The sequence below is a fragment of the Periplaneta americana genome, chromosome 3 (genome assembly GCF_040183065.1).
Source record: "Periplaneta americana isolate PAMFEO1 chromosome 3, P.americana_PAMFEO1_priV1, whole genome shotgun sequence".
Taxonomy (NCBI): Eukaryota; Metazoa; Arthropoda; class Insecta; order Blattodea; family Blattidae; genus Periplaneta; species Periplaneta americana.
Genome location: NC_091119.1, coordinates 206,746,717 through 206,771,775, shown reverse-complemented (window position 1 = coordinate 206,771,775; position 25,059 = coordinate 206,746,717). Strand labels below are relative to the sequence as shown.

General features: G+C 33.4%; 1 protein-coding gene across 1 annotated transcript; it reads right to left on the bottom strand.

The window, feature by feature from the left end:
• Nucleotides 1–1,115: 1,115 nt before the first annotated feature.
• On the bottom strand, nucleotides 1,116–24,229 carry LOC138697190 (uncharacterized). The gene is made up of 9 exons (XM_069822758.1): nucleotides 24,078–24,229; nucleotides 19,062–19,135; nucleotides 15,266–15,371; nucleotides 11,165–11,250; nucleotides 9,160–9,195; nucleotides 6,610–6,721; nucleotides 2,177–2,253; nucleotides 1,862–1,889; nucleotides 1,116–1,254 (listed from the first exon to the last, which is right to left on the bottom strand). Exons 1-9 carry the CDS (start codon nucleotides 24,130–24,132, stop codon nucleotides 1,196–1,198), a joined length of 633 nt encoding a protein of 210 aa, XP_069678859.1. The 5' UTR covers nucleotides 24,133–24,229; the 3' UTR covers nucleotides 1,116–1,195.
• Between the last annotated feature and the right edge of the window lie 830 nt (nucleotides 24,230–25,059).

The following is a 25,059-nucleotide window of genomic DNA, read 5'->3' as shown; positions in this document are numbered from 1 at the left end:
GGACAGATAGAATAAGAAATGAAGCTGTAATGGAAAGAGTGGGTGAAGAAAGAATGATGCTGAAACTGATCAGGAAGAGGAAAAGGAATTGGTTGGGTAACTGGGTGAGAAGAAACTGCCTACTGAAGGATGCACTGGAAGGAATGGTGAACGGGAGAAGAGTTCGGGGCAGAAAAATATATCAGGTGATAGAAGACATGAAAATATGTGGATCATATTTGGAGACTAAGGGGAAGGCAGAAAATAGGAAAGATTGAAGAATTCTGGGTTTGCAGTGAAAAACCTGCCCATGGGCAGAATATGTATGTATGTATGTATGTAATGTAATGTATGAGAATTAAGAAGCATTAAACGAGCAAATATGTATATGAAACTTTAGAATAATAATTATCCTGATCTGCTTAAGAATACATAAATAAAAATCGCTATACGACTTACATCAGGAATAAAAACAAATTTAGTATAGTTCTAATATGACCTTAAAACACGGGAGTTTCTGTCATTCCTTTTACGAACAAAAGAAGTCAGATTGTCTCATAGCAACGACTGAACTACAATTTGATGAAGTTGAAACAAGATTTGCGCTTCTAGGCAATATTCGACACGTCTAATATTGTAGGCCTACTTTTGTAGAGCTCAGATTTTACATACGGGATCATTGCATCACATGCGTTATTGTCTATCTTAAACGAATTTATTTATTTTGTTGTCAACATATTATAAAAAAGACAGGAATACGAGGAGGAAGGAGATAAGAAAGGGTAATTGTTCTGATTGTCCTACAACCGCGCAAAAATTAATTTTTGTCATGATATTAGACATTTTGGGTAAAACATGATCAACAGTATTATCACAAGTGCTGATAGTTTTCCTCTAATTTAATCGTTCTTAAGAAATAATTAATCGTCTCATGACAAGGAACTTGAGTTTAAAGGCGAAATTAAACTACCAGTGAAAAGTACTTTGTACGTGTGAAATTCGCCTAAATTATTCGTATGGGAACAACTAGATCCTACTGTATGAATGCAGTTAAATATTTTTCTTATGACAGCATAGTTATAAGAAAGGAGTAGGGCGCATAGAGTATTGTTGCATACTAAGAGAAATAACATATTGAATATAGTAATGCTGACGTAACTTGGAGTAATAGTTTAATAATCTGGTATTACAGTTTCTTTGGTCGAGCTTTCCTCTTTTAATTTTTTATATTGAATCTCCTCTTCAGATCCACTCTGTAGTCATCGCATGTTGTAGCTGAAAAAAAAAGAAATATACTAACTGAGGCACACCCAATTATAATGTGATTTTGAGCCTAATAATAATACTGATGATAGAAATACGGTACGAATATTTTACCTACTGAAACTGCTACTTATCCCAACGTAAATAACTACTGCTGCTTCTATTACTGCTACCCTAACAACTGTTCCTGCAAGTACTGCAGATTGCTACTTACAAATGGCTTTTAAAGAACCCGCAGGTTCATTGCCGCCCGCACATAAGCCCGCCATCGGTCCCTATCCTGAGCAAGATTAATCCAGTCTCTACCATCATATCCCACCTTCCTCAAATCCATTTTAATATCCTCCCATCTACGTCTCGGCCTCCCCAAAGGTCTTTTCTACTTCCACTATTACCATCTCCCCAATTAATTATTTGCAAATGAAAATGATGTGAAATCTGGTAAAATGAATACACGCTAATGTTTTATTTTATCTACTGGTACTGTTGCAGTATTACTATTATTAGTGCTGCTACTATTACTATTAGTACCACTACTATTACTACTACTACATAAGTGTTAATATAAATACTTTGCTTTGAATGACTGATGAGAGTATATAGGCAGATTGATGCTTACTCTTGCGTTGAAGATCCTTGGGGCAGTACTGAAAAGAAGAAATTGATAATGTTTTTCATGATTTTCTTGTAGGCCTACATAGGCTATTTTCACTTTTATTAAATGTAGAAATTATAGTTTTCTTACTGCTCTCAATGAGCAACAACTCCTGACTTTCGTATTTCGCACCTACGAGTTAATCTTTCAGCTACTGTAATAATATTTTTTTAAAAACATAAAAATAAAATATTTTAAATACAGGGTGTCTGAGAATGAATGGTGGGGTTTTACGAGGGGTGTGCAATTCTTAAAGTGTGAAGGGGTGAAGAGGCTTACCACGTCACTCATGTAGTGGGCACAGTCCTTGAACAACATGCTGTTCGCCTTACATACGAAAGGCCTGTCGTCGCTTACTGCAACAAACCAGAGTGTTACTTTTCATGCTCATTGAATGTTTGCAGATTATTTGGTCTCTCTATTTCAGACTCTGGAACATAGACTTATTAGTATTGTATGTATTTATTCACACTGCAAATGGGTATATACCCGGTGGCAGTGGTAACTAATTACACTCAATAATGACAATTAATAATAAACACAACTAATAAAAAACAATAATTAATAATAATACTAGTAATAATAACAATAATAATAACAAATAATAATAATAATATTAAAATAATAATAATAATAACAAATAATAATAATAATAATAATAATAGTAATAATAATAACAAATAATAATAATAAAATAATAATAAAATAATAGTAATAATAACAAATAATAATAATAAAATAATAATAATAATAATAAATAATAATAAAATAATAATAATAATAAAATAATAATAATAAGGAGCATCCTAAATTAAATGAAGCATGGTCACTTAAAATAACATTTAAAGTAAATCTAATTTGTATCTCAACCCTAAGCTCGAACTAAGACCCAAGACAGGTTCATACCTGCACAAGTACCTTTCGGCACTACACTTATTTCGCTGTCAAATCACTCACTGCACTGATTCTACCTGTTTCACAAGCACTTCTAACCATTTCACTGTTCGAATATTTTGCACAGCCATGATTGTAGCTAACTTTGTCATAATAATAATAATAATAATAATAATAATAATAATAATAATAATAATAATTTATTTTTTATTTTATTTATTTATTTTTATTTATTTCAAATATTAATGTGCAAAACAACAGCACAAGGCCAATTACAATTTAGCACAGAATAAAAAACAAAACAAATGATTATGAGAATGAATGACAGAAAATGGCAGTGAGATCAAATACAATCAATATAATGGTCAACATTAACCATTCACCAAATGCAACAAAATAAATGGCAATATCTAACAAATAATGAAAGATATTAAATAACAAGTAAGGAATATCATGCATAAGTAAAATCAAATCAGATCTTGCAAATTGGCACTTTTAATACATCTGGCAATTGGAGAAAGGGATTTAAAAAATTTAGTGAAGAAAATTCTTTGACCACGAAAACCTTTCACGGGAATTCTAAGGTAGGTGTTATGTATAAAAGAATCACAATCAATGACACCATTAATAGCATTATTAAAGAAAGTGTAATCAAAATAATAATAATAATAATAATAATAATAATAATAATAATAATAATAATAATTTAAATATTACAAAATAACGAATCAAAGTCAGAATAGGAGAATAAATGTCAAAGGGAAGTGGAATAGGGGTAGGCTACGACAAGCATGGCTTTCACCAACTACCCTGTAACATCTGCTTAGGCCTTAGATGATTTAGTGGAGAACTGTTTTCAGAACATGGGAGGATAACACTAGGAGGAAGAAGAATAAAGTGCATGAGATTTGCTGATGATATGGCGTTGTTAGCAGAAGAAGAGATGATACTAAGGGATATGCTACTGGAGCTAAATGACAGCTGAGAGCAGTATGGGATGAAGATAAATGCAAACAAGACGAAGACCGTGGTTATAGGAAGAAAAATAAAGAAAGTAAATGTGCGAATTCGAAATGAAGCAATAGAACAAGTGGAGTCTACTGTAAGGATAATGGAACAACTGCGCATGCGTCAATCTTAAAGAGTGACACAATATAATATTTACTCCTCCTTCCTAATTGTCAACCAATAACGGCAGAAAGCGTTACTCACGTAGACGTCCAATGAAGTGGAATATTTTAGCATTTTTATACTAATAATAACTAAAAAAGTAGTAGTCAGATTCCAATAAGTAAAAAAGTAGTTGAAGAGTATTGTTTGCAGATTTTTAAGATGTTTGAGTCACCGCAATATAACAAATGTAAGACGTCTTAATTGAGGTTTGTTTTATACTACTGTAGTGTGGGAAAAATATGTTTTTGAAGTAGAAAATCAATCAGCGATAACTTTTTTCCTTGAAAAGACAAGTGGGTAGTTGCAGTGTATGAAATTGTCTAAATACATTACACTTTATGTTGAAAAAAAAAACCATGTTAATAGAATGAGTCAACAAGATATCACCTATTAAAGGTTTATGTCTGACTGCTTGTGGTCCGTCAAGTAGAGCGCGCGTACCTAAACATTATTTATGCTCAAAACCGAACAGTGCTTTAAAAATAAGCATTTATTATTTTGATTTGTTTCATTTACTTAAAGGGACAGACTAAAATGCTTAGTCAGTTTTCTTCTCTCTTTTCAATTGGATTTTTGTAACAAAAATTCCACTTAACGTACAGGAACGATTCTGTCGCCGTCTTTTCGCAGAATATGAAAAGGCAAGTGGAAGAAATGTGTTGGTCACGTTAAAATTAATTAAGAACAATATTTTTATAGTGCTAATGTAAAAGACAATGAAACTGATAGAATAGTTTCGTTAGAAATTCAAGTGCTAGCAGTGATGCATGAGACGACTTGTCAATCAGTAGCGACAATGGTTCAGATTAATGGAGGGAGACTCCACCTCCAACGCAGCGGTAAGGTTTAGTAACCTCCTACAACGGAGTTTTGGCAGTTGTTAACCTATAGTAGCATTAAATGCTGCGAGAAAGTAAAAAATAGTATAGCAATGACCTAGTAAGCTTGTAATAGAAAAAGGAACATCTTCTGAGAATCTTTGGAAAAAGTAAGGAACGGACTAGTGAAGTGTTTGTATGGAGTGTGACATTGTATGAGATAGAAAAATGGACATTACGATGAAGTGAAGAGGTACAACTGGAAGCTTTTGAAGTATGGATATGGAGAAGAATGTAGTGTGTGAAATGGACAGACAGAATAAGAAACGAAGCTATGTTGGAAAGAGTTGGCGAAGAAATTAAAAAAAGCTGCGACCATTAGGACCAAATCTAGACACTCTGATTTCAGACAATTTTTTTTCTCATGTCCATATATCATAACAGCCAATTTCCCTAAAACAGCCAAATAAGTACAAACATAAATCTGCAAAAATTATAAATAGCGTCAAAAAATAGTACATTCTAAGACTCAGGTTGTGACACAACATGTAAGAATACTAAATCTGCTTTGCTTCTAGCTTACCACCACCACCATCCATCCATCCATCCATCCAACCATCCACCCACCCACCCACCCATCCATCCATCTACCCACCCACCCACCCACCCACCCATCCATCCATCCATCCATCCATCCACCCACCCACCCACCCATCCATCCATCCATCCATCCATCCATCCATTCATACATCCACCCACCCATCCATCCATCCATCCACCCATCCATCCATCCACCCACTCATCCACCCACCCACCCATCCATCCATCCATCCATCCATCCAGGCACCCACCCATCCATCCATCCATTCACCCACCCACCCATCCATCCACCCATCCATCCATCCACCCAGCCATCCATCCACCCACCCACCCATCCATCCATCATCCACCCATCCATCCATCATCCATCCATCCAGGCACCCACCCACCCATCCATCCACCCATCCATCCACCCATCCATCCATCCATCCACCCATTCACCCATCCACCCATCCACCCACCCATCCATCCACCCACCCACCCATCCATCCATCCAGGCACCCACCCATCCACCCACCCATCCATCCATCCATCCAGGCACCCACCCATCCACCCATCCATCCATCCAGGCACCCACCCATCCATCCATCCAGGCATCCACCCATCCACCCACCCATCCATCCATCCACCCACCCACCCACCCATCCATCCATCCACCCATCCATCAATCCATCCAGCATCCACCCATCCATCCACCCACCCATCCACCCACCCATCCACCCATCCACCCATCCATCCATCCACCCATCCACCCACCCACCCATCCACCCATCCATCCATCCACCCATCCATCCACCCACCCATCCATCCATCCACTCACCCACCCATTCATCCATCCACCCACCCACCCATCCATCCATCCACCCATTCATCCATCCACCCATCCATCCATCCATCCATCCATCCATCCATCCACCCACCCATCCATCCATCCATCTATCCATCCAGCCATCTATCCATCCACCCATCAATCCAACCATCCAACCACCCACCCACGAGTACTTTCCAAATATCACAGAAGCTTACAACGTCTCTTTCATTATTGTAAGGCTGCACAAGAACACCATTCTAAGTAGCGTATTATTTATACCATTCATTCATTCATAGTTTTTTGTCCAAGGACAGACCTTCATCTTCTCTCCCCCAAACGTTTCTTCCGTTCACCATTCCTTCTCCAGAGTAGCGGGCAGTACGCCTACCCCTATTTGAAACAAGCGCGTTGTTTACCTGGCACACAGATGTCGTTCACAGCTCCCCAGTAGTCGGCATTGGTTAAGGGAATGATTGACTTGAGAAATTCCACAGCCTTCTCGGGAATAACATTTCCATCAGCGTCCGCCTGTAAAATGCAGCGACGAATCACATATACGAGGCGTCATGACTCTGCGGCTGTGTGGTTAGCATTGTGCTAACTAGTGACAAATAACAAACGCCTATGAATTAGAGAACATGTTCAATATCTCACTGCCAGGGAAAATAAAACTGTTGTCATTACTGAGTATTGAACCCGGTCTAACGCAAGATGTAATGTAAGTCTGTAGTTTTATATGAGAAAAGTAACGCGACCACCATTACCCTCCCAGAGTTCAGAGGCTCAAGTTTGCTCTAACTACCGAACAAAGACACTGAAGAGAGCTGAATTACAGCATGTCCATCAGATTTTGATAAAATAAAATATGCGAGCTTTTAAGAGAAGCATGAACTTAGTCATTGGAATTTTATTCTAAATGTAGACCTTTATTTATTTAGTCATTTATTTATCTTTTATTTATTTCTTCGTTTGTTTAGGCCATTTAATCGTATTTATTATTTTATTTATTTAGTATACTTTTATTTGTTTATTTATTTACCTATGTACTAGGGCTGGATAAAAAGTAATGGCAACAGTTCGATATTTCTGACATGGCTTTATTCACAGGGGTACAACATTTATGTACCTTCTATATAGTTGCCCCCCTTATTTATTACCTTTTGTCAAATGTTTGGAAGGCGTCGTACACCATCAGCGCGTCCATCTTTGTTGATGTTCCGTATTGACCGCCTTATAGCATGGATAAGTTCATCTCTGGTATTGTACCGGGTCCCTCGCAGTGGTTCTTTCACTTTGGTGAAAAGATCATAATCAATCTCCCATTGCCAGCGGCGCAAGAGGTCCTTGACAGCAGCAGCGGTGTGACTCCTTGCATTGTCATGAAGAATGATGGGATTCTGTACCACCAAGTGTCGTCGTTTTCTCCTGAGGGCTGGACGAAGGTGGTGCTGCAGGAACCTGCAGTAGTAGTCCGCGTTTGCTGTCTGCCTTGGAGGAATTACCCCATCAATGTTATACGCCACAATGAACATAATCTTCACAGCACTTTGTGTAGGGCGCACTTTCTTCGGACGAGAAGAACCTGGATGCTTCCATTCATTTGATTGACGTTTCAAGTTTGGTTGGTTCGTATGAGCGAGCCCAGGTTTCGTCCTTAGCTATGATTCGTCCAAGAAAGTCATCATCTTTCCTTTGTTACCGGTCCAACAAGGTCTGTGCGACTACATAGCTGTGCCATTGTTAAACCTCCGAAATTTCATGGGGTATCCAACGCCCTGTAACCCAGAATGTCTTGCGGAATGTGGAGCACAGTTTTGTGACATACTCAGACTTCCGCTGTTAACTCACGCGCAGTCCATCGGCGATCAGCATCCAACAGGGAAACAAGGAGTTGAACTGTGTTGTCCTCCACGCGGGGTCGTTCTGTACGGCATCCCTGCCTTCCCGGAACGCTTTAACCCATCATGCCACTGTGCGATATGGCAACGCTGCATCGGCACATGCTTCACGCAGTCCCTGAAAACATTCTTGTGCACTATGACCTCGTGTCACTTCAATTTTGATCCAGGAACGTTGCTCTAGTTTTGTAAGCATGGTCTTAGTGCGCTCGCACTATCCCTATGAAAGTCAACGTTTTACACACTGCAGTAGATTGACAGAGTACTGTCGCCGCTAGGTGCATTAACTCATCTAATAGTCCTTGTTCATATTCACACAGCTGGCAGCTCTCAAACGCACCATCGTCACGTGACAGCAGTGTTGCCATAACTTTTTATCCAACCAATGTATTTATTTATCTTTTCATCGGTTCATTTATTTATTAATATGTATAGGTACCTACTTATTTATTAATGTATTTATTCTTTTATTTATTTTTATTTATGCATTTATTTATGTACTTATTTGTTTACTTATGTATTTTATGTATTTGTTTATTTATTTATATTTATTTTATTAATTTGTTTACTTATGTATGTATTTATTTATTTTTATTTACGCATATATTTCTGTATTTATTTATTATTTTATTTGTTTATTTATTTAAAACGATGCTGATTGATCAGATATCAATTCAATTTTAAATATAATTAATATGGTCTTGCGTTTTGACACTAAATATGGAAGCCTCAGCTTTTGTTGTTATGTCATAAATATAGTTTACACTTTAACCTGAAACTTCGATACCCTCCCACACCACACACGGGAGAAAAATAATAATCTTAGACACAGTCACAAGTTTTATACGTGAATACGTCGCTGATAGAATTATTGCTGTTAAGGAAAACGTCAGCACTACTTAATAAAATCAGCCGAACTGTTTGTGGGCCTACATACGTAGCAGATTAGAATATTTTATTATAATCCTTGCTGATTTTAATATAAGTACCTTATTTCCATGCTCTATTCGCAAACACGATCTTGTACATCAGACACAATGTGACAATATAGAAGTATTCAACACTTACCGCGTTATGTTTCTGTAGAATGCATTGGGCGTAGCACTGTAAAAATAAGGAAAATAAAATCAATGATGCAATACATTGTAGATCTATTTATAAAGTCATTAAAACTATGATTAATTAAGTTTTACATTAAAATGAACACCATTTCATTGACAAAAAACACATTTCTCGTCACTGTAATATTATTGTTTTCAATTGTTTTATTGCGGTGTCTTAGCAACCTTATTTCGACATTTAACAAGTGAAGACTGTTAAAGGTATTCTTATGTATTGTATGATATTGAAATTTACCACAGATGGTGAGGATTTTTTTGTCAAAACCAAAAGAAGATTCAAGCCTTAATTGTTCTCATTGTGATCCCTGTAGTCTGTTTTCACTGCGAAAGAAATCAGTGACTCCCGTATTAGTCGCTCTTTGAATGAATGAATTCAATTACCTTGTGAATGAAATGGTGTTTGCACGAATCTTATTTTTAGCGAAACATCAGAGGTTTCAAAACCGTGTTCAATCTTGAATACCGCCTACACATGAATATATAGACATTTTCTATATTCTCATAACATAGATGCCTTCAGCATTAATGCATGAGATATTATGAGCTTTGACATAAACTATTTATGCAACACTCAAATACATTCATTTGTTGTATTTAACTGTTGTTCATTTTAGTAAAATATGAGTGATTGTAAATTAATAATCTAACATAATGAACACAAAATATAGCCTATTTCTAGGCCGGATGCGAACTCTGGATGTTTTGTTCTTTGGTCCATTTTGCCTAACCTACAATTTCTCAATGTGAAATGGATTTGTTTATATTACATAACAAGCCGTACCCGTGCGCTCCGCTGCACCTGTTAGAAATAAATATAAAGTAATTACATAATTAAAATAGGACGTATGATCCAGGGAACATTCGTGTTTGATAGAAGGATGAATCGTTTAATATGTTACTTAATTTAAATTGTATTTAAATAATTAAAATGCGGTCATTTTGGTCCAGAGACACTCATTTGGTGCAATGACAATTCCTTTAACGTATTTCTTAATTGTTATTACATGCAACCATAGTTTAATGAAGATTGACATATCATTTAGTTTTAATGTGTATACTTTATATTACTTGCTATATGTTTCAGAAGTTACTGTAATAACATTGTAGAATTATGTCCATCTAGAGAAACTACACTTTCCAATGGTGAAATAATAATTAAACAATTAATTAGCTTCCGATATTACTTCACACAAACACAGAAAAATTCTCTGTAGGCTATGTTTAATAGCTTTCGATTGTTATTGTCCAAGGCCCCTTATAGACATAGTCATTTGTTTTTATTTCAGTACAGCGCCTTAGATGGCGTTGTTATTGTAATTTTAAAACTCATTTATCTCATTAAATATCAGTCATATTAAAATTTTGTATAGAATAAAACTTATTGGAAATTATTTTTAAAGAAACGTTTGCTATGTAACACTTTTCATGAAAATTGATAATAAGGGAGATATTTCGATTTATTTAATTCAACCCCCTTATAACCCCCCTTTTAAATAAAGTATTTTGAATGCCATAAGCCTAAAATCTAAGTTACAACGAACTTAATTTATATTCCAATTTTCATATAAGTCGGTTCAGCCATTATCGCGTGACAATATGTAACAAACATCCTGACAGACAGACAGACATACATACAAACAAAAATAAAAAAAGCGATTTTCGGTTTCAGGATGGTTAATTATACATGTTAACAGCAATTATTTTTGGAAAATCGAAAATTACCAGAAAAATTTTGGCTACAGATTTATTATTAGTATAGATTAGACTTAAATTTGATTAGTTTCACAATTATCTGGATAAATAATGATGTACCTGTTATTACCTGCTATTTAGGTATGTAATTTTGGGTTGGGGTAATTACTTTTACTGTAAGTTGTGCCTTATAGACTTTTGCACCAACAAAGGTCGACCCATCTTTTCTTTGGGGAATTATGTAAGGATAGCCTACTTACGGCCGATCTGTTCCTGAAGACCACGGACTCTTGTTCGTAGAACGCATTGTCGTACTTCTCCTCCTGTTGCTCAGTCCGGTCGGATACTGGAAATGAAACAACAAAACCTTAGCGGCTCTTTTGAAATATGCCAAGTAACACATTACTCAGATCTCTACTAAACTCCACACGATACTCGCAGGCAGTGACGTGAAATAACGAAAGTGGAATAATTTTGAAACCATGGAAACTACAAATGCTGTCATTACTAGAGTTAAGACTTGGAGGAATTTTCATATATTTAGCGGTAAGCAATGCTGAAACTATCAGAAAGAGAAAAAGAAATTGGATGGGTCTCTGACTAAAGAGAAACTGCCTTCTGAAGGATGCACTGGAAGGAATGGTGAACGGAAGAAAATTTCGGGGCAGAAGGAAATATCAGATGATAGACAACATTAAGATACATGGATCACATGTGGAGACTGAGAGGAAGGCGGAAAAAGGAAATATTAGAAAATGCTGGGTTTTCAGTGAAAGATTTGCCCTTGTGCAGAACATTGTGAATGAATGGATAGATACATAGGTGGATTGGTGGGTGGGTGGATGGGTGATTGGATTGATGGCTGGATGGATGGTAAGCTAGAAACAAAGCACATTTAGTATTCCTACATGTTGTGTCACAACCTGAGTCTTAGAATGTATTATTTTTTGACGCTATTTATAATAGGCTATTTGCAGATTTCTGTTTGTACTTATTTGGCTGTTTTAGGGAAATTGAATGTTATGATATATGGTCATGAGAAATAAAAATGGTTTCAAATGAGATTACCATAGACTTGGTCCTAATGGTCGCAGGATTTTTATTTTTTTTTGTCCGGAATAAAGGACTATTTTGATTATGGAAATAACCTAGAATGGCTAATATCTATCTGTACTGCATGGCAAGGTATAAATTAAAACTGATTTCATTCTCCCCGAAAATAACATGCTTCATTCTATTGGTAATTTTTTTAAATAAATTGAATTATGGTTATAAATTTTCAGGACGTGTTAATAAATGTATCATACCCTTAATAGATAAAGTTATCGGGGATGGTTTTATATACTATAACGCTTCACTGTTTTTAATATGTGATGGTGGGGAGTTGTATAAATTAGGAAAATAATGTTGCATGTATGTATGTATGTATGTATGTATGTATGTATGTATGTATGTATGTATGTATGTATACTGCAAGTGGGAAAGAATCCGGTGGCAGTAGTATACACAATATAAACAATACACAATAAGCAAATGAATACAATACACAATAAGCAAATGAAGAGTTAATAGTATTATACTATAATGAAAAAAAAATGTGTGTGTCTAATTTAACAAATAACTGTGAGTTATTCGTACTTATATGTTCTCATTTTCATGATTTATTTGTAATCATTGTGTAATGTGTGAGCAATGAAATAGTAAATGAATGAATGAATGAATGAATGATTAGACAAACGAATGAATGAACGAACGAATAAATAAAGTAATGAATGAATAAATAAATACATAAACTAATAAGTAAATAATAAATAAATGAACAAACAAACAAATAAATAAATAAACGAATAAATAAATACATAAACTAATAAGTAAATAATAAATAAATGAATAAATAAACAAATAAATAAATAAATAAACCAATAAATAAATAAATACATAAACTAATAAGTAAATAATAAATAAATGAACAAACAAACAAATAAATAAATAAATAAACGAATAAATAAATACATAAACTAATAAGTAAATAATAAATAAATGAATAAATAAACAAATAAATAAATAAATAAACCAATAAATAAATAAATACATAAACTAATAAGTAAATAATAAATAAATGAACAAACAAACAAATAAATAAATAAATAAATAAACGAATAAATAAATACATAAACTAATAAGTAAATAATAAATAAATGAATAAATAAACAAATAAATAAATAAATAAATAAACCAATAAATAAATAAATACATAAACTAATAAGTAAATAATAAATAAATGAACAAACAAACAAATAAATAAATAAATAAACGAATAAATAAATACATAAACTAATAAGTAAATAATAAATAAATGAATAAATAAACAAATAAATAAATAAATAAATAAACCAATAAATAAATAAATACATAAACTAATAAGTAAATAATAAATAAATGAACAAACAAACAAATAAATAAATAAATAAACGAATAAATAAATACATAAACTAATAAGTAAATAATAAATAAATGAATAAATAAACAAATAAATAAATAAATAAACCAATAAATAAATAAATACATAAACTAATAAGTAAATAATAAATAAATGAACAAACAAACAAATAAATAAATAAATAAATAAACGAATAAATAAATACATAAACTAATAAGTAAATAATAAATAAATGAATAAATAAACAAATAAATAAATAAATAAATAAACCAATAAATAAATAAATACATAAACTAATAAGTAAATAATAAATAAATGAACAAACAAACAAATAAATAAATAAATAAACGAATAAATAAATACATAAACTAATAAGTAAATAATAAATAAATGAATAAATAAACAAATAAATAAATAAATAAATAAACCAATAAATAAATAAATACATAAACTAATAAGTAAATAATAAATAAATGAACAAACAAACAAATAAATAAATAAATAAACGAATAAATAAATACATAAACTAATAAGTAAATAATAAATAAATGAATAAATAAACAAATAAATAAATAAGTAAATAAACCAATAAATAAATAAATACATAAACTAATAAGTAAATAATAAATAAATGAACAAACAAACAAATAAATAAATAAATAAATAAACGAATAAATACATACATAAACTAATAAGTAAATAATAAATAAATGAACGAACAAACAAATAAATAAATAAATATATAAATAAATAAACGAATAAATAAATACATAAACTAATAAGTAAATAATAACTAAATGAATAAATAAATAAATAAATAAATAAATAAATAAATAAATAAATAAATAAAAAATAAATAAATAAATAAACGAATAAATAAATACATAAACTAATAAGTAAATAAATAAATAAATGAATAAATAAATAAATAAATAAATAAATAAATAAATAAATGGGCATATTAGTAAACAATTCAGTAAGTAATGAATGGATTAATATCAAACTCTTAATTATTAAATTGTTGTAAAATATCTCAAAATAATTCCCATTTGTGCTCATTTTCCTAGATGGAAAAATGTAATTTCTAAAGGAGTAATGTTCATTTGAAGCGATGTAAAAATAATGGACGTTTTGAAAAAAAATGTTGTTTAGATATTGTTTGGATTTATTTTATTGTTTTCTGAAAATAATTAGTTGAAATTTCAATACATCAGAAATATGGAATATGAATAAAGTGCACCAATATACAGTGATGTGATAAAATAATACCTTTAAAATGTAAAATTTAATGTCAAGGTTAGAATGCAGTATATAGGTTAACAACTGTCTTAAGTTAATTCAATAACCAGAAGTTCTCTTATTCGGCACAACACATTAATTTTAGGAAGGCTACAATAATATTAGGACCAAATCTATAGCAGTCTAATTTGAGGCATTTGCTTCAAATGTTTCACACACCACAATAACCGTTTTCCTTTTAGATCAACGTTTACCATTTCTCGCTCTTTCAAGAAAAGAGGCGCTATTTATCTTTTGCATGTCCTGCTAGTATAGCACTGCCTAAGAGGTACTGAATGAGGAGGGTTGTGAAAATAATTTGGTCAAAAACTAAATGTATTTCAAAATATTAATCTTATCATTAGATTATGTTGATTTTCATGCCTCACTACAGATGCGGAATGGGTCCTTCACATATTATGAACAGGATTTCCCAATACATAGCTGTCCTTACCTCTCCCATTATCCTAACGTAATAAATTTGTAACACAGAAATGTGTTACACATTCATCTCACTCATTTTCTTTTATATAACTTCAGCCTTACGGAACTGACTCCAGATCATTTCTAACTCAAATCGCACACTGCCCCATCCTACCCTACTCAACCCACTTTATATCAGCATTATTTAGTTGTGTTTTACCTTTATAGACAGGTAATTTCAATCCATATTTGTCGTCAAGATCTTGTTGGCATTGTCTTGTAATGTCATTTTCTACGGAGACGTTCATCTTGATTTTGCAGCAAGGCTGTAAATAAAAATAAATTCAGTGATTTTATAAACAGACAAAGAAATAAAGAAAGAAACAACAGAGTCTTTGCCCAGGGTGCAATGTAGGAGGCTGGTCTACGCTATAGCCATGATGATATGACATGATGGGGTTCCGGACATTTGGCCACAGAAAATTGGTAACTGGGAAAATTCGCCACAGAAAATTGGTCATAGGGACAATTCGCCACAGATAGACAATTCCCCACAAATAGACAATTTGTCACACTGAGGTACAAAGATAAATCCATGGCTTCCAGAAGCTATATATTGTGCAAATGGATACAGAGGTTAATAATTGTAAATTCCATTAAGTATGTGAATTGCTATGTACGTGAAACTTGGCTTCAAATCCTTTCTTATTTTCTCTAAGTCATGTGTACATGTAGCCAAGATATATTAATTTCTCAGAGCCTCTTTCCGATTTTGTGAAGCCAATTTCTCCCGCCATAGTTCCGATTTAGTTTACAGCTTCTGGGTTTGTCTTGTGTCACCATAGGAATATATTATTAATTGTTGGAATTTGAGTATTACCTTCATATATTACAAATTGTAGCGAATTTTAGTATATGGCCAATTACCTTTCACACGAATTTTAATGTGTGGCTAATTATATTTGATACAAATTTCAATTATGTGGCGAATTGTCTTTGATACGAATTTCAATTATGTGCAGAATTGTCTCTGATGTGAATTTCAATTATGTGGCGAATTGTCTTTGATACGAATTTCAATTATGTGGCGAATTGTCTTTGATACGAATTTCAATTATGTGGCGAATTGTCTTTGATACGTATTTCAATTATGTGGCGAATTGTCTTTGATACGAATTTCAATTATGTGGCGAATTGTCTTTGATACGAATTTCAATTATGTGGCGAATTGTCTTTGATACGAATTTCAATTATGTGGCGAATTGTCTCTGATGTGAATTTCAATTATGTGGCGAATTGTCTTTGATACGAATTTCAATTATGTGGCGAATTGTCTTTGATACGTATTTCAATTATGTGGCGAATTGTCTTTGATACGAATTTCAATTATGTGGCGAATTGTCTTTGATACGAATTTCAATTATGTGGCGAATTGTCTTTGATACGTATTTCAATTATGTGGCGAATTGTCTTTGATACGAATTTCAATTATGTGGCGAATTGTATTTGATACGAATTTCAATTATGTAGCGAATTGTCTCTGATGTGAATTTCAATTATGTGGCGAATTGTCTCTGATGGGAATTTCAATTATGTGGCGAATTGTCTTTGATACGAATTTCAATTATGTGGCGAATTGTCTCTGATGAGAATTTCAATTATGTGGCGAATTGTCTTTGATACGAATTTCAATTATGTGGCGAATTGTCTCTGATGTGAATTTCAATAATGTGGCGAATTGTCTCTGATGTGAATTTCAATTATGTGGCGAATTGTCTCTGATACGAATTTCAATTATGTGGCGAATTGTCTATGATGTGAATTTCAATTATGTGGCGAATTGTCTTTGATACGAATTTCAATTATGTGGCGAATTGTCTTTGATACGAATTTCAATTATGTGGCGAATTGTCTCAGATGTGAATTTCAATTATGTGGCGAATTGTCTCTGATGTGAATTGCAATTATGTGGCGAATTGTCTTTGATACGAATTTCAATTATGTGGCGAATTGTCTCTGATGTGAATTTCAATTATGTGGCGAATTGTCTGTGATACGAATTTCAATTATGTGGCGAATTGTCTTTGATACGAATTTCAATTATGTGGCGAATTGTCTCTGATACGAATTTCAATTATGTGGCGAATTGTCTCTGATGTGAATTTCAATTATGTGGCGAATTGTCTTTGATACGAATTTCAATTATGTGGCGAATTGTCTCTGATGTGAATTTCAATTATGTGGCGAATTGTCTTTGATACGAATTTCAATTATGTGGCGAATTGTCTTTGATACGAATTTCAATTATGTGGCGAATTTTCTCTGATGTGAATTTCAATTATGTGGCGAATTGTCTTTGATACGAATTTCAATTATGTGGCGAGTTGTGTTTGATACGAATTTCAATTATGTGGCGAATTGTCTTTGATACGAATTTCAATTATGTGGCGAATTGTCTTTGATACGAATTTCAATTATGTGGCGAATTGTCTCTGATACGAATTTCAATTATGTGGCGAATTGTCTCTGATGTGAATTTCAATTATGTGGCGAATTGTCTTTGATACGAATTTGAATTATGTGGCGAATTGTCTCTGATGTGAATTTCAATTATGTGGCGAATTGTCTTTGATACGAATTTCAATTATGTGGCGAATTGTCTCTGATGTGAATTGCAATTATGTGGCGAATTGTCTTTGATACGAATTTCAATTATGTGGCGAATTGTCTCTGATGTGAATTTCAATTATGTGGCGAATTGTCTTTGATACGAATTTCAATTATGTGGCGAATTGTCTCTGATACGAATTTCAATTATGTGGCGAATTGTCTCTGATGTGAATTTAAATTATGTGGCGAATTGTCTTTGATACGAATTTCAATTATGTGGCGAATTGTCTCTGATGTGAATTTCAATTATGTGGCGAATTGTCTTTGATACGAATTTCAATTATGTGGCGAATTGTCTTTGATACGAATTTCAATTATGTGGCGAATTGTCTCTGATGTGAATTTCAATTATGTGGCGAATTGTCTTTGATACGAATTTCAATTATGTGCCGAATTATCTCTGATGTGAATTTCAATAATGTGGCGAATTGTCTCTGATGTGAATTTCAATTATGTGGCGAATTGTCTTTGATACGAATTTCAATTATGTGGCGAATTGTCTCTGATGGGAATTTCAATTATGTGGCGAATTGTCTTTGATACGAATTTCAATTATGTGCCGAATTGTCTCTGATGTGAATTTCAATAATGTGGCGAATTGTCTCTGATGAGAATTTCAATTATGTGGCGAATTGTCTTTGATACGAATTTCAATTATGTGGCGAATTGTCTTTGATACGAATTTCAATTATGTGCCGAATTGTCTCTGATGTGAATTTCAATTATGTGCCGAATTGTCTCTGATGTGAATTTCAATAATGTGGCGAATTGTCTCCGATGTGAATTTCAATTATGTGGCGAATTGTCTCTGATGTGAATTTCAATTATGTGGCGAATTGTCTTTGATACGAATTTCAATTATGTGGCGAATTGTCTTTGATACGTATTTCAATTATATGGCGAATTGTCATTGATACGAATTTCAATTATGTGGCGAATTGTCTTTGATACGAATTCAATTAAGTGGCGAGTTGCTTCTGTGGCTACTTTTCTGTGGCGAGTTGTCCCCAACCCGAGATGATGATGATGATGATGATGATGATGATGATGATGATTGATGATGGTGATGATGATGATGATGATGATGATGATGGAGATTTATTGGGATGCCACAGGGGAACCATAGCTCCCGGAGAAAACCACTATGTCACCTGGACAACAGGATTGCCCAACATAAGTTATAAATCGTGGGTAGGACGGGGATCGAATCCGGGTCCACACAATCACAAGTCCAGCGCTCTAGCCACCACTAGACCATCATGGCGGCCTCACTCTTAAGGTTGACAACTTTTTTTTTTTTCAATAACTGCTCTTAACAGGCTGGGGAATGAAAGAGCATACTTAACCATATAAAAAGCATTCGGATTTTCTTCCTCTCGGCGAATTCTCAATAAAGTCCTGGGCTTCGTATATGTGAAAGCTGTGAACATGAAACACAGAAATATTATGCAACGTAAATTAGTAGTTTCAATGACTATTTCGTTTATATGACGTCTTTCCATTTTCGACCAATAAAGTGTAATGAAATTTTGAATTCCAACCAATCACAGTCAAACTTTGCGATAAAATTTTTGCAGGTAGATTTATCGCTATTAATTTATCGCATGGTCGTTCTTTTCTTTAGTTGTTGTCGCAAACTGTTTCCCCGTAAATTGATGATCATGAATACATTAAGATGCAACTACACGGTTAAACATTTGCTTTGACTTTAAAGCGATGAATGCAATATTGATATTTAATATTAATTAATATATTTACGCAGTGAAGACGACGTTCAAAACGGCGCAGTCTTCATGTATCTTAATTGAACGTACCTTTTAAACTTGATTCCTTCAATATTCTTCCCAGATTGCACGCATACGCGATTGGAATATTGAACTGTGTAGATGCAGCTTTAGTTCCGTTACACACTACAGCGAGAATGCGTTTGTCGAGCTATAAAAATGCTTTCGTGTAGCTCTGATTGTGTGTAACGGTCGAAATAAGGCACAGCTGACATTGGTCCTGCTCCCACAGGCAACGTAACCTCTAATTGTAGCCTATAAAATTTGTATTTTGTGAATGAAATGAAACAATTAATAGAAAGTCAGATGTTCAAATTTATGTAACATCATCGCATATCAAACCCAAAGACTTTGCATAGTAACAATAAGGTCTTTGATCAAACTGCCTTCCGTATGGCGTAATAAAAATCGTGTTTTAATTAGGCCTATCTATACAGAGATGGCTTCACTGTGTAGCAACATGTCTCGCTGTGAATACATAAGCATTGGTATATAGCTGTCCCCACTGTTACTGTTAAATTAATTATGATTTCAGCAGATAATGAAAATGTATTTATGTTATATAAGAGAAAAGTGCAGTACATGTAATTAACATTGTTAAACCTGTATTTCGCAATTGGCATTACTGAATAATAACATCGAATTTCTTTATTGCAGTAATCGATATTCATCTACGAGTATTTCAACTTCAGAATGTTTGAATAGGTTAAGTATTCGTTAATATACAATTATTAACATTTTGTGATCGAATTTTAGAATATATTATTTACATTTTTATTTTATTCACGAAGTAGGCCTAATAAATGTCACTCGAGGTCTGAGATTTCCCAGATAAATCTCAGACTTCTCGGGGACACTACTACAGATAAAAGTCACATTTCACAGGATGCCAATTTTGGAGGGGGAAAGTTAATTTGTGTCCCTAATACTAAAAAATTTCACCATGCAACATCATCTCTCAAACTACTCATAGTTCAGACCCATGACTGTGGGTTCTATTCATTTATCTACGGGTTGTGTAGTCTATTGTTTATTTTCGGTACAGTTTTATTCTAAATTACTGTCACATGGTTATGCTCATGTCACATTTCCTTCTGTTTGAAATTCACCTCCTGATACTGATCTTCTGCTACACATTCATTGTCTAATTCCCTTTCATTGCCTGTCATTTTATTGCACGAACAGCGTGGTTATGAAATGATGCCTGTGACGTCACTACATTCCTTTGTCACTAATAAATATTGTCTAGTCAGGAACTATGAATTCATAAATAAGCTTGATGTTCATATTTCAATGTAATACGACATCCAGGGATTACATAACCCATTTAAACTAACGCAATCACATAGTGCAAGTATAAAACGGAATGCATTGTTTGAAATATACATAAGATACGACATTTATTTGTTGTAAAAATGTACGTACTTTGAAATTTCAGTATTTTTGATGCTATTATTAATAGGAAAATAATTCAAACGTCTGCAAAGAAGCATTTAGATTATCCAACATAGTCTCATATATAAGTCAAAAGATTTCAAAGTTTTAGACATTAATAGTACATTATGCAACTAGATATAATGGTAGTAATTAAGACGCGAGGATGTTTATGAAACGAGCGCAAGCGAGTTTCATAATTTTCATACGAGCGTCTTAATTACCATTATAGGCAAGTTTCGTACGACTTTTTATACTAGACCATATTTCTAACTTGAAATTATTCATAAGTATTCATGTTATGGTTATGTAGTGAGGAGCGGAACTGACCTCCTAAATTGTGAGATGTGCGCAGACGCGAAAGTATTGATTTTTTCCGAAGAACGAATGTGTCATTGACCTTGATGTAATCTAGAGAATAACATGAACATTAATTTTGATATAACCTGGAAATTGATTTAGAATTGAAATACGAGAGGATAAATTGAGTTTATTTGAATATTATTTATAATTAACGCTAATTATTATAGTAACCTTCTGCGACAGTGTTGGATTTCCAGCCTCCGTGACATTTCCCTAGTTGTCTTTCGATTGCATATCCGAGAATAATCTAAAACCTGAACTTTAATGAATAGGTGTACTTTAATGACATGCATTAAAGGACTGCTACCAGGTGTATAATTACTACATTTCGGCATGGTCGAGCATAAAAAATAATGAATAGGCCTGTATGTTATTAACATAATGGCACAAAAGCAAAATGAACTACTCGTCAATTTCATTCATTCATTCATTCATTCATTCATTCATTCATTCATTCATTCATTCATTCATTCATTCATAGTGTTCTGCTCAAGGGCAGGTCTTTCATTGTAAACCCAGCATTCCCCAGTCTTTCCTATTTTCTGCCTTCCTCTTTGTCTCCGCATATGATCCATATATATTAATGTCGTCTATCATCTGATATCTTCTTCTAACCCGATTTCTCCTCCCATTCACTATTCCTTCCAGCGCATCCATATTTACAATATGGCTATTTCGAGAATTTCAATATCGCAAATTTATGAAACGATCTATTACGTAGTACAAGGTTTCAATAGTCACCGCTAGGAGCACGATTTATAGCATTGTTGCCCTTACTTATCGAATGCCCTACTGAATTATGTCATTAGTGTTATTACTATTTCTTATTATTGTTTTTTTATTGTTTCACTAACACTATTTATCTGACTTTCATATATATTTTTCTAAATTATAGACATCAGCTCAAAGAATTTTGAGTGACCACAAGGGTCCTGAATACAATATACATGTACAATATAATGTGATGTGATACATTAAAGAAAAAAGAAAGTTAATTGTTGAAGGCAAATATAAGGGGATTAATTAAAATAGAGATGATGATGATGTAATATATACTTTTATATTATTCACTATTTCTACTCATTTTCCTGTTGTACGGTCTAGATATTAATGCAATAACTACTGTAACCCAATTGTATTCAATTAGAGTCTGGCTGGGCGGAATAGGAGGCCTACTGGTCTTAGCTCTGCCACATTAAATAATAATGATAATACTAATAAACTTCGAATCAAAAATGTTGAAGTACAGAAGAAATGTAATGGATATCCTTTTATACAAATGTATTTCAAATATGCTCGCATTTAATACTGTTATGAACAGTTTCAAATACTTGGGGTGCACTATAAGCAGTAACATGAGCTGCTGCCAGGAAGTCAAAAGGAGGATAGCAATGGCCAAGGAAGCTTTTAATAGAAAAAGGAGCGTCTTCTGAAGAAAGAACTAAGGAAGAGACTAATGGAGTACTTTGTGTGAAGTGTGGCGTTGTATGGGACAGAAACATGGGCATTACGACGAAGTGAAGAGAAGCGAATAGAAGCATTTGAAATGTGGATATGGAGAAGGATGGAACGTGTGAAATGGACAGATAGAATAAGAAACGAAGCTGTGTTGGAAAGAGTGGGTGAAGAAAGAATGATGCTGAAACTAATGAGAAAGAGAAAAAGGAATTTGATAGGTCACTGGCTGAGGAGATACTGTCTACTGTAGGATGCACTGGAAGGAATGGTGAACGGGAGAAGAGTTCAGGGCAGAAGAAGTTATCAGATGATAGACGAAATTAAGTTAAGTGGATCGTATGTGGAGATAAAGGGGATAGCAGAAAAGAAAATAGAAAAGATTGGAGGATGCTGGGTTTGCAGTGAAAGACCTACCCTTGGGCAGAACATTTGAAGGGTACACGGGAAAAACGAACAATGTCACATTACCATTAAGGTTGAGATATTGATCTATTTCGGTATATTACAGCTAAATTTATTGGTGTTTCTACTTGAAATGAAGGAAATGATGAGTGTATCCGTGGTTTTAATTCTCCTTTACCAATTTTGGTAAAATAACACTAAAGTTTGTAGTAATACAGTGAATTAGATGACGACATCACCCTTAACAGCATTGTGACATTATTAGTTTCTCCCGTGTACCCTTCATTTATGTATGTATGTATGGTTGTATGTATGTATGTGTGTATGTAATGTAATGTTATGTATGTATGTATATATGTGTGTGTAATGTAATGTTATGTATGTATGTGTATGTATGTATGTATGTATGTATGTATGTATGTGTGTATGTGTGTATGTAATGTAATGTTGTGTATGTATGTAATGTATGTATGTATGTATGTATGTATGTATGTATGTATGTAATGTAATGTTGTGTATGTATGTATGTATGTAATGTAATGTTGTGTATGTATGTATGTATGTATGTATGTATGTAATGTAATGTTATGTATGTATGTATATATGTGTGTGTAATGTAATGTTATGTATATATGTATGTGTATGTATGTATGTGTATGTGTGTATGTAATGTAATATAATGTATGTATGTAATGTATGTAATGTAATGTAATGTATGTAATGTAATGTAATGTAATGTATGTATGTAATGTATGTAATGTATGTGTGTATGTAGTGTAATGTAATGTATGTATGTAATGTATGTGTGTATGTATGTAATGTAATGTATGTATGTATGTATATAAATTTCATCCTAAAAGGAATGTATGCATAATTAGATTTGCACACAAGAAATGTTTAAGATCGAGTATGACGACTCACCACTTTGGAGGACACCACACAGAAGTATCAGCAGTGCAACGTACGCAGTAGTCATAACGACGTGTTGTGTCGTTACTTGCCTGTTTCGAGTTCGAGTCCGGAGTGCACTGAATGCGTTGGAACTTGACAGACGTCATTATTTTCGGTATGGCGTGGCAACTGGACAGCGTTACTTTCTGGTCGGGTGACACGAAATAATGAAACAGCAAATCCCAGATTATAATCAGGCTATGATATTGAAAACGAGGGGGTGGGGGACAGATTCAGCTGTGTCTGGGGGCATCCTGTTTAACATGTAGAAACAAAACAGAATGGTTTTATGAGTGATGTTTGATTTAGAGATTAAAGTGTCAGCATATCAATAGGATTACATGCTAAGTATTTAGGTTCATCTCTGTGAAAAATTAGGACCCTAAAAATAAGACTTCCTAGGTCTAAAAATAATGAAGTTCTCCAATTTATCGCTCTACCGGTACAAAGTAATTCAAACCAATTATATTTATTGTCTCTCATTTAAATACGTTAAACCAGTGATGTCAAAGCAACCGCATTTTTCTGACCTTGACGTCGTGCGGGGGCAGCAAGCGCTAAGTATGGAAAGAGGAAGTATTGTGTATATAAATAAGCAGCCTGTTGGATTAAGGAAACTGTGGTGCACAAACTTCAAACGGAACGTGAAATTTTATGTCGTTATTTTTATATGGCTTCTTTCTGTTTAATATTATCTATATTGTCTGTAAAACAAAAGTACTTACATTGATTTCTTAATATTGCACTTGTGTTTTAAATCTTAATAACATAATAGAGAGTTAAGAAGTAATATTCACTTAAATTCCATAGTAGTATAATATTATATTGTATTAAGTGGATGAAACACATCATTCATAAAGAAAGTGATATTCCAAAGAAAGAGATTGAGTATGACATGATAAGTTGGAATTTATATTGATGGTATCTTTAGACTTACAAAAGTAATCAATAA

Bases quoted from the DNA above. Each gene is read 5' to 3' on its own strand.
- LOC138697190 (XM_069822758.1), bottom strand. From the start codon at position 24,132: ATGACTACTGCGTACGTTGCACTGCTGATACTTCTGTGTGGTGTCCTC. The intron at 19,136-24,077 runs GTGAGTCGTCAT...TCATGTTCACAG, and splicing joins GTGTGGTGTCCTCCAAAGTG to CTTTCACATATACGAAGCCC. The intron at 6,722-9,159 runs GTAAGTGTTGAA...TGCATTTTACAG, and splicing joins TTCTACAGAAACATAACGCG to GCGGACGCTGATGGAAATGT.